At 44.2% G+C, this 10871-nt stretch overlaps 1 protein-coding gene across 2 annotated transcripts in view; it reads left to right on the top strand.

Annotated features, from left to right (window-relative positions):
- Positions 1–259: 259 nt before the first annotated feature.
- Positions 260–10871, top strand: part of PRIMA1 (proline rich membrane anchor 1) — a 67897-nt gene continuing 57285 nt past the window's right edge. For both annotated transcript variants that reach the window (XM_063147642.1, XM_063147643.1), the window contains exons 1-2: positions 260–350; positions 1023–1163. In XM_063147642.1, the coding sequence (XP_063003712.1) occupies positions 1071–1163 (93 nt within the window). In that variant the 5' untranslated portion in view covers positions 260–350; positions 1023–1070. The remainder of the gene's footprint in view (positions 351–1022; positions 1164–10871) is intronic.

Here is a 10871-nt window from a genome sequence, read left to right as displayed (position 1 = left end):
CGATGCCTCGCTCCGTTTCCCCCCTCTTTTGATCCAGCGTCACTCCCGCCGCCGCCCGGCTGCTGGGATACGAGTCTGGGCTTCCCATCACCACCACGCGTCTGCTTGGAGGGGGGACACTTCCCTCCCGAGGAAGGAGTTTCCCCCTCTCCCGTCCTCGACGAGTGGGCTAGCCCGGCGCTGGGAGGAGAACTTCGGACGAATCAGCCGGGTTGGAACAACCAGCTTGGCTTGCAAACTTTTTTTTTTTTAAAAAAAAACGTGACCCCAGCAGATACACTCCAACATGTAAAAGGAATCGCCCGCAACGGCCTCTTTCTGTCTAAACGCGGCCCCGTCCGTCCCCACTGGTAAGGAAAAGAACAGATATTTACTATTCTTCTTTTGAGAGCGCCTTAAGCGGTAGCCGGTGCTGCTGCTGCAGCAGCTGCAGCAGTAAACTGGGATGCGTCTGGTCCGAATGGCGCGCGATTATCACTCTGCAGCACCAGCTCCCTCCCTTTCCCTTTCCTTCTGGCGGGAGGGTTCCGCCACTCGCCTAGCCAGGGGAGGCAGGTCTGTTGGTCTAATGGAGATAGTTTTATTCGGTGGCTGTGCTTGTCTCGTCTGGATCCTTTCCTGGGCAAGGGCATGGGACGTGTCTAATAGGAAGTTTGATTGTGCATTAGACTTTCCCACAGAGCTCCTCCAATTCTGTTTATGTTGCTCCCCCCCTCCACCCATATTGTATCCTTACAACAACCCTGTGAAGTCGGCCAGGGACACTCCTCTTGATTCTTGCTTGTGCGTGGTCCTTACCCCCTTCCCTTGGTTTTTTTTTTTTTTTTTTTTCCTGCCCAGGGCTTTTCTGGAGAGAGAAGCTTGCTTAGACCTCCTCTTCCTCCCACCTTTGACAAAATCCAATCTGGGCTTGCAATTTCTGGGAAGGGAGTTGGGGGGGGCACAGATTGCGCTGGGAATGGGGAGTGATCAAGCGCTGCTGCCGTCCCATCGCTCCCTTTCTTCTCTCTCCATCCCTCCAGTTGCACAGGTTGCGCGGAGAACCCCGCGCTGCGTCCCCCGGAGGAGTGATGCTCATCCGAGAAGTCCTGCTGCTCCTTCAGTGTTGTTGGCCTTCGCTGCTGTTGCACTGGTACCTCCATCCCATATGGGGCTTCATCCAGGTAACGTCCCTGTTCCTCCCCATCCCCACTTCCTCGGCCAGTTGTGGGTAATCCAGGGTGCATCTTCCACTCCTGTGCTCTTGAGAAAGGCATGAACTTCTGCTCTGCAGGGCTTCCCTTCCGAATTCTCCGTATTGCATTGCGGGAGCAAACCTGAGTCGGCTGGTTGGGTCGTAGGGCAATGAAGTCCCTCGCAGCAAAGTACGGCTGTTTGAGAGGAGAGCAGTGGACACCCTCATGGCATGTCCCAGCTGCTATAATCAGGGTTGACTTGAGCTGCTCCTTATAGACGGGATTTACAGGGGACGGGAAAGCACCCATTATGAATCAGAAGCTGCTACTATATGATTTTAGGATAACGGTGTTGTTGCCAGTTCCTGCTGTCGTGAACAGTCACTTTGTTTAGTTTAAGCTTTGCACGGAATCTCCACAGACTGTACTTCTTGCATTTCACAGCCTTTGGACCCCCCTGTTTATAATCCCACCCACCCAGTTCATACCTATGCGTAACTGCCAACCGAAGGTAACACTACATCTGATAGAGTGGCTTCTAATCCATGCAAGCCTATGTCTTCCTAAACCTGTTAGTCTTTAAGGTGCCGTAAACCGTGTTGTTTTTGCCGTTGCAGACTAGAGGGGCTACCTCTTTGGAAGTCATGATTTTTGGCTGCAGCTGTAAATAAAAGACACACCGGTGGCTCCTTTTGGGAGATGGTCACAGTTCACGTTCTGGGTGTTTGCTGTTTTCTTCCCCCAAGCACACCAAAGATAGGTTTTCAGGGACTTGAAGCTGAGAGCTTGTGCCTCGAGATTTAGTTTGGATTGACACAACCTTTAGTTCCAAGGTTATTAATTCCACGTCTCACCCACTGTACCTCAAGCGATGTGTAGAAATATGCCCCCGACTTTCAGTGACTAATTCATGTATGAGCAGGATGGCTGTGTGTCCTATGTATTCTCGATTTGAAAGGCCGTCTTGTCCAGTTCCAGTTTAGAGATAAGGGATCATAAGAATTGTTGCCTGTCATCACTTAGCACCAGGACAGCAGGCTGAGCAGGCAGGCACAACAGTCACCTGCCCACGGTCTTCTCCGCTATTGTGAGTTTAACTGTATTTTTATCTAAATTATAATAATTATTTATAAGTCACTGCTGGGTTATTTTATTGGATGTAGAGTGGTATATACATCTTGTCCATAAAAAAAGGCATCTATAAATCTAAATCAGCACATGCAAGTTTTATGTAAATGTGTATCTTTTTTTTTCCTTTTTCCTTTTTTTTGTGGTAGTGATCCATTTCCTCTTTTTTAACAGTTGGTGACTGATTACCCTATATGTCAGGCAAAGTAGGCCGCAGGGTGCAGTGAACTGGGCGACTGAAACGCTCAAAGGGACATGCAGGGGAGAGGGGTGTGTGCCTTCCCCACCATCTCTCCTATCCTGTGGTCAGGTCTGGGCAGAGGGGGGCCAGGGGGGCCAGTTGGCATGGGCCTATGATTTTGAGGGGGCCTACTCCAAATCCCCCTGATAGAGGCAAAGGCCCTTTGGGAAAGATTTGTTACAAAGTAACTTGATTTTTCTGTTGTTGATGATGAATTTGCCCAAAAAAAGTACGTAAAGCATTTCTGAATGTGAAGAAGTGATGTCTTGTATACATCTTGAATAAAAGTGCTTGCCATTACCATTTTAATAAATCGTTCTAGTTCATATGTATTTAGAACTGATTTAAAAATACTTAATGAGCAGTTTGAAATGGGGCCTACATTTCCCATCTGGCCCGGGCCTATTACCAGCTTTGCCCGGCCCTGCCTGTGGTTTGTCCCCACAGTCCATTTTCCAGGTAGGCTCTGATAGTGGAAGTGAATCTGTATGAGAGGAAGGCACCAGAGCAGTAAACTGGGTTGGCCTACAGCTATGCTCAGAGGGAGGGCTCATTTCTCCTCACCCCCTGCATGCTCCTTGGCCCTTAGAATTACACCCCCACCTGCTACTTTACATCTGAATGGAGAAGTATCATGTTTAAAGAGGAAATGTGTAAATTGGGCCTGAGAGGCTAACTGTACTTTTTAGCTCTTTTTGCTGCAGTCTAACAAAACAGTGACTCTTTCTGAAATTAGATTTTCTAAACTTCCTTGAGATTATATCTCTTCAGTAGCTCAGAAATGTTTTGTAAAACGTAGAGGAGATAAACAGGTTTGGGGATAAAATTTAGGCAAAGGGAACGGGATGCTTGTAGTTCAGGGAAGGAATGGTTTGCAACCGGAATAAAGCAGGTCTACTCAGCACTAATTGTCCTTGAGTTCAATGACACTTCCTTTCATGTAAGTATGTGTTGGTTGTGGCCTACGTGGGACTTTGCATGCAGCTTCAAAGTAGCTGGGGCTGCAGTCCTGTGAACTGAACGGGACTTGCTTTCAAGTCAGCATTCATGGGATTTCACAAGAGAAGGCTTCCACACAGAAGGAAAGATTCAACTGCATTCAGAGGAGAGGCCAAGAAGCAATAGGAATAAGCAAGAGCAAAGATGATTTAGGATGGCTGTCAGGAAATGTTTCCTAATATTTGTGTTGTGTAGCAAGGTGCCCAGTGAAGTGATAGAGTTGCTATCCCCAGGTGTTTTCATGAGAATAGCTTAAATTTGGAAAATCTTGTTGTTATGAGCGCTTGGAGTGAGTGATCCATGATATGTTTTCTGTGGTCCAGAAAGGGTTAAGTGACGTTAAGATTATTTTGATCAAATCAAGAGTGTGGTTTAGGGATCCAAACACTGGACTCATTGTCTGAGTCTCTTTTCTTGAATAATTTCTGTGTCTTTGCTTGCAGATCTGTATGTTGCGTTGAAAATGACTCGGGGCACAATCCTATACATGTTTAGATAGAAAAATGTCCTACAACTGCCAGCATGGTAGGACTTTTTTGCCCGTCTAAATACGCATGCGATTGCGCCCTTAATACTTTAACTTGGATAAAACAGTTTGCGTGATTTTAAGGTTATTTTAAGATAACTTGGGGATGGGGGTGCCAGCTGAAAACTGGTCTACACTTCATTAAAAGTTCTTCACATACTTAGGGGAGCTTTGTGTATGATGATAGGAACCTTACAACTGCAGCAACAAAAAAGCCTTAGCATATAATTTACACTCCAGTAGTGCTCTTTCTGAACAAATATTTCATTTATAGTTTATTTAAGTATAAATGTACAGTATCTTTGGCACGGTGCCAACATTTTAAGCTCCAGAGGCATAACAAACCAGACCTAGCATCTCTGAGTAAACACATCATATGATGCAATGATCAGTACATTAACAGTAATGTATGATGTGGGCTTACGAGCTTTCATTGTGCCTATATGTGCAGGTTTTATATCCTTTCATGTATTCCACATATTTAGACAGAAATGTATTAATTCTGGATTCTTTCTCATTGAAATCATGTTTTTGTAAACGGAACCTAAGCCACAAGAAGTATAGTGGTCCCTGTCCAATTGACAACGATCCTTCTAGAAGGATGCAGACAAGCTCAAGGGGATTCAGAGGAGGGCTGCAAGGATGACCAGGGGTCTGGAAACTAAGCCCTATGAGGAGAGGCTGAAAGAACTGGGCATGTTTAGCCTGGAGAAGAGAAGATTGAGGGGAGACATGATTGCACTCTTCAAGTACTTGAAAGGTTGTCTCACAGAGGAGGGCCAGGATCTCTTCCCAATCATCCCAGAGTGTAGGACACGGAATAACGGGCTCAAGTTACAGGAAGCCAGATTCTGGCTGGACATCAGGAAAAACGTCCTGACTGTTAGAGCAGTATGACAATGGAACCAATAATGTAGGGAGGTCATGGGCTCTCGCACACTAGAGGCCTTCAAGAGGCAGCTGGACAGCCATCTGTTAGGTATGCTTTCATGTGGATTCTTATATCGAGCAGTGGGTTGGACTTGATGCCCTAATGGTCCCCTTCCAACTCTACTATTCTGTATTTGTGTGCTAAAGGATTTGAGTCTTTCCCAATGCATTTAAGAGATCAGCACTGTTGAAATTGGTGCCTGTCAAATGCAGCTTGCTCATAAAGGGCAGGATTTCATTCTTCTTGAATGTGCTGATGGGGCAGAGGGTTTTCCAAGTCTCATGACCATAGGCGGCAATGTGTGCAAAACAAGATCTCTCCAAATAGCCTAATTTTATTAGCAGTTTGGCACAGCATCTAATGCGACGGATGAACTCACAACCCACTGAGAACAGACTAAATCAGCTTTGACTGCTCTCGGATTCTGATTTGCCATGTAGTTTGACCTTGCTAGTTATATGGGAGGATGACTAGTGATCACTGTGCATAGACCCAGGGGCAATAGCATAGGCTGCAATTATGGTGTTAGGTTGTAGAAAACTTATTGACTTCACTGGGATTTAAGCATCCTAGGTACACAGGAATGCCACCTATAGAAAGTAGGGCAGTGATCACACAATTCAGGCAGCTGCAGTAATAAAACCCTAAAAGCATGCCTGCTTTTGAGAGTGAACCCCTTGCTTAGAACTTCAGTCTTGAGAGAGTCATTGATAACCTGAGTACTGTAAGTACAAAGAAAATGCTGCCCTTTTCTTCTGTTCTAAACTTGGCAGATTCCAGATTTTTTTGTTGATGTCGCTTGGCTTAACTTTTTGCCTCTCTCCTTAAGCTCTGTCAGCTGTCCAACTGCAAAAGAAAGCTCTCATTCTGCTGCCTGCCACGCTCTAGAATCTGGGTGGCTAAACTAGCTTGTGTAATTGAAACTCTGCGTGTTTTAAAGACGAATGTAATTATGTGAAAAGAACTGGGTTTTTTTCCTTTTTTGGAGGAGGGGGAAACCTACACCCTTCAATGAATCAGTCAGTTGCCATGACTTACATAACCGATCTTTATGCAAGCTTTGTAGGTGATATATAAATCAATAATACATTAAATTAGGCAGTTGAATTGCATCATTTTATAGTACAGAAATCTCCATTAATCAATCAAGGGGCATTAAATATTTTCTTCAGTGTTCATCTGATCCTCAAAACACATAGAATTTACATATGCATGTAAATATATACACAGGCAATGCTATAGGGAGGTCTTCATGAAACATAAGCCTGGAGCAATATACCTAACCAAAAAATAAAAAAATAAAATGATTTCGCATCATCTATGTATACTGCTGACATTTTTTTTATCAGCACAAATTTCTGTTTCATTGCTTGTTAGATGCTTAAGAGAAAATCACTCTCCGCAAATGCATCTTGATGAAATGAAGCCAATTTCTGTAGAATTTTCGTGATATTACAGTTCTACTTACTCCAGTGAGATAATCTACCTAAAAACCTTGAGCGTAGATGAGTGTCACATATAACTGCCAGATTAGAAACAGTGATGTGGAGATGGGCTCTTGCACCTTTAAACACTTATTAGAAGAGAGAATTTTAGCATGTTCTGCTTCGCCTGTTCCAGCCTTTTCCACGGTGGCAGCAGCAGCAAGATCTCCTGTACCTCTCCTTTCTGTCCAACTATTAAAGGCAGAGCAACCTTGCCCCTATAGAATCTGGCAACCTCATGGCCAGCAGTCCACAAATATACTGTTCTCCCAAGTTGTTAGGGTCAACCAAAAATTCACTTCTCAAAACTGACAGGGAAAGCCTTTGGTATGTAATATATGCTGCTGGAGTATAAATGGAAAACAACAAAAGTAGAAACATCAGCAACTTGGGGATACCTTTCAAAATGGCATAATTCCTCGTCTGGAGCTGAGATGTATCACCACTGTCTTGAATTGTTGGGGAGGGATTTCTAGAAATGAAGGCCGGTGCCAGGTTTGGTGGGGCCCTGGGCAAGGTCCCCTGGTTGGCCTCCCTGGAAAGGAGCCATGAGACTTATCAGGAGGCAACAAGTAGAAGGGATTGATGATGGGTGTCATGATGGTGGGTGTCAAGCAGTAGATACGCAGCAAGAAGAGCAGTTCCAACTGCCCGGTACTCCTTCATCCCAATGGATGAAAGGCAACTGCAGCTAAAATTCCTTATTCTCAATGCCTCTGGGTCTTCTTGCCCCCTATGCAGACATCAGGAACAAGGCCCAGAGACATTGAGAACAAGGACCTTAGCAGTGGCTAGCTTATCTCCAGCACTCCTGCTGATATACAACTCCATCTGGATGGTGTGGCAAATGTGGATAGGGAGACATTTTTCTCCCTCTCCCATAATGCTAGAACCCAATGAAGTCATCCCATGAAGCTGATTGGTGGGAGGTTCAGGACAGATAAAAGGAAGTACATCTTCACACAGAGAATAGTTAAACTGTGGAATTCACTGCCACAAGATGTAGTGAAGATGTGATGGCCACCAGTTTGGATGCCTTTAAAAGGAGGTTGGATAAATTCTTGGAGGAGAAGGCAATCAATGGCAACTAGACCTGATGCCCATGTGCTGCCTCCAGTAACAGAGGCAGTAAGCCTATGTACATGAGTTGCTGGAGAACATGGGTGGAAGGATGCTTTGCATCGTGTCCTGCTCGTGGGTCCCTGGTCGACAGCTGGGAATCACTGCTTTAGCTGACTGTTTGAACCACCAGACTTCTTCATACATCTAGTTCTATATCAGAGAGAAGACTAGAAGAGCCTCCTTATCACTCTGTAACTACCCTCACTTTGCTTTGCTCCTAGACGAGAAGGTAGATGCGTCTTTGCCTTTAATGCAAATCTGTTTTTAAAAGGAGGATTGCAAGTGCTGTTGGGGTCTGATCATTATTGGTGACTGCAACAGGTGGGAAGGATAGGTTTAACTTTTCCTCACCTGACAAAAATGGTTCCTTTGAAGTTGCTATTTGCATTGGGAGGGAATCCTGCCTTGGTACCAAACAGCTGTTTCAAAGTAGTGATTTTCCTGCAGGACTGCAGCAGCTGATTTTTCATTTTTGACATTTGTGGCAAGGTGTGTTTAACGTCAAGTCTCATTTGTCCCTCATACATGGGCAGAAAAAAGAGCAAGCAGCTAGATAAATATGTTGTTTTGGCAGCAGAGCTTGGATTGAAGAGCGGCTGTTCTCATCCCTTAAATTCCAAGTCAGTCTTAGCGGCACAGCTTAGCGCTGAGCCAAAAGAATAAGAATTCTGCTGTATTCATTTAAGTAAGACATCAACAGTCTTCACAGTTATTTGCAATCATCAGTTGATGCACACAGATTGCCTTTTTTATCTGTTTGAGTTATTATCATCCTATCTTTGTGTCTAAATTTGTTAGTGCTAAGGAAAAACTTAGGCGTTTTTACATGCTTTAGAGCACTGAAGCTTCAATTCTGGCTTAAATCTTCTACTTTTCTATTCTTTTTTTTTTTAAAAAAAAAACACTTTATTAAGTCTGCAATAGCAACAATGAAAAAAAATTCCTGCTAAAATAATTACCCATCAAAATAGTGATTTAAATCACTGTCTGATTTAAACATCCACAGTGTGGGTGGTTGAGCTGTTAAAGGGTTTACCATAATTACAGATATACTGAAACGGGTTGTCAAATTGGTTAGCTTCGCAAAATAATGTACATGTTGCCAAAAAAAGGCACAGGAGGTTTGAGGAAAGAAAAAGAAAAATGAGGGAAATGCAGAGATCTCACGCCACATTTTTGGCTGAGGCTATTCTGATGTCCCAGAAGCTTGTAGATCGCAGTTAGCTGCAATGGTTTCACTTTTTAAAAATGTGTCCTGCTGCCCTGGCATCGAGCGAACGGCTCCATTATTTTTGAAATGCTTATGAACATTCTAAATGTTAAAAGAGTCTGTCATCATGCCAACAATACAGCAGGACTACATTCTCCATGTCTGATCTCTATTGAATTGCAGAGGTTTGAAACTTCGGTGGAATTATCTGGATTTGCTACTGTGAAAATGAAGCCTAGATCTGGTTCCAGGTGCACAAGCGATAACACTTTTTTATTTTTTTGGTCACATCACCCACAGAAACATCCTTGGGCCTATCAGTAGATTTTAAATGTGTGTTGTCAATTTCCCTTGCTCGAAAAGGATTCGAAGTACTCCATGCAGACCGTTAATGAGAATGACAGAGTAACAAGGATTCTAAACTTTACTGCAAAGTGCACAGATAGATGATGGCATGTCTTTCCTCCAACGTAAACACACCTGCCTTGCCAATGTGCTGCAAAATCTGTTGTGGAAGCGATGGCTTATGTTTGGGAGATTATGTGTTGAGATCATGGTTTGCATGGCTTTTTTTCTTTTAGCGATCTGCTTGCATTGCCTTGAGGGGGATCCCTGGCGTGGTGCTTTTTCTTTCTTTTCTTCCCAAGGCATATTACAGTTGGCATGATGTAGAGACATTTGTATGTGGAGTGATGTGCGTGTGAGAGTTGAAGTTGATAGATCAGAAGTAATCTTTGAGACTTCTGGTCCTTTTGTTTTGCCTTGCAATTTCGCAATTTTATTTATTTATTTATTGCATTTCTATACCGCCCAATAGCCGAAGCTCTCTGGGCGGTTCACAAAAATTAAAACCATTTAAAGTATAAAACAGCAATATAAAACCATGATATAAAATACAGTATAAAAGCACAACCAGGATAAAATCAGCAGCTGTGCAGAAATACAATATAGAAGCACAACCATAATTCATAAGAGCCCTGCTGGAACAGACCAAAAGGCCTATTTAGTCTAGCATCCTGTTTCCACAGTGGGCAACCGCAATGCCGGCTTCAGATCTTGGAGGACCTGTGGACAAGACACCCTCAATGGGCCCCCTCCCTCAGTGAAGCTACTTTCTCACTGCAGTTGTCACCTGCTTCTCATCCTCTTTCTCATCATTGCTGCCTATGGACATGAGACGTTGCAGCAGCACCTACTGCTCTTCCTTCTCACCACCACTGGCGCCTGGGCCAGAGCATAATACTAGAACCCAATGGGGTCACCCCATGAAATTGATTGATGGGAGATTCAGGACTGATAAAAGGAAGTCCTCCTTCACTAACACAAGATGTAGGCCACAAAATTCACAAAATGTTTGTGAACCGCCCAGAGAGCTTCGGCTATTGGGCGGTATAAAAATCTAATAAATAAATAAAATAAATAAATAGGCCATAGCTAGACGGGGCGATATCCCGGTGTTCGCCCTGAAATCATCCTTGTGCAGTCACATGACACGCAGGGCATCCCGGGATCAGGGAGGGATGATCCCTCCCTTGGCCCGGGATATCGCCCTACAGTTGTAGCCCACTTTTTCCATGGTCTCTGGCTGATCCCGAGACCACGGAATGTGTGGCCCTGCGTCGCGGTTTGTCCCAGCTCCTCATGAGTAATCTTGGCTGAGAAGCCCAAACAATAACATTGACTGAGATATGATGGTCCACAACAGGAATACATACCCCCTAGCTTGAAGTTGTAGGCCAACACAACTGGAGGGCACCAGGATGGGGAAGGTTGCTGTAGACATACTTTAACCTTCATTATGAATGAACAATTTGGGGGAGGTACGTCAGATTGGCCTTCAGCAATTATCAGCCAGTTCCCTCCTGCTTCACTCTCAATAAACTAAAGTGTGTTTAATTGACAGGCTGTCAAAATCCATGGCAAGAGCTGGTGACAATACTGAAGGCTGTTAGGTTTCAAGTATAGTCGAAATAAAGGATTTATATCCTGGGAAAATCACTTGAATGAGGAATACCCCCCAAGACACTCAGTGGTTGAGTGTGGGTTGTTTTGAAC

This window comes from Elgaria multicarinata, chromosome 2 (assembly GCF_023053635.1).
Source record: "Elgaria multicarinata webbii isolate HBS135686 ecotype San Diego chromosome 2, rElgMul1.1.pri, whole genome shotgun sequence".
Taxonomy (NCBI): Eukaryota; Metazoa; Chordata; class Lepidosauria; order Squamata; family Anguidae; genus Elgaria; species Elgaria multicarinata.
This window is presented reverse-complemented; position numbering and strand designations above follow the sequence as displayed.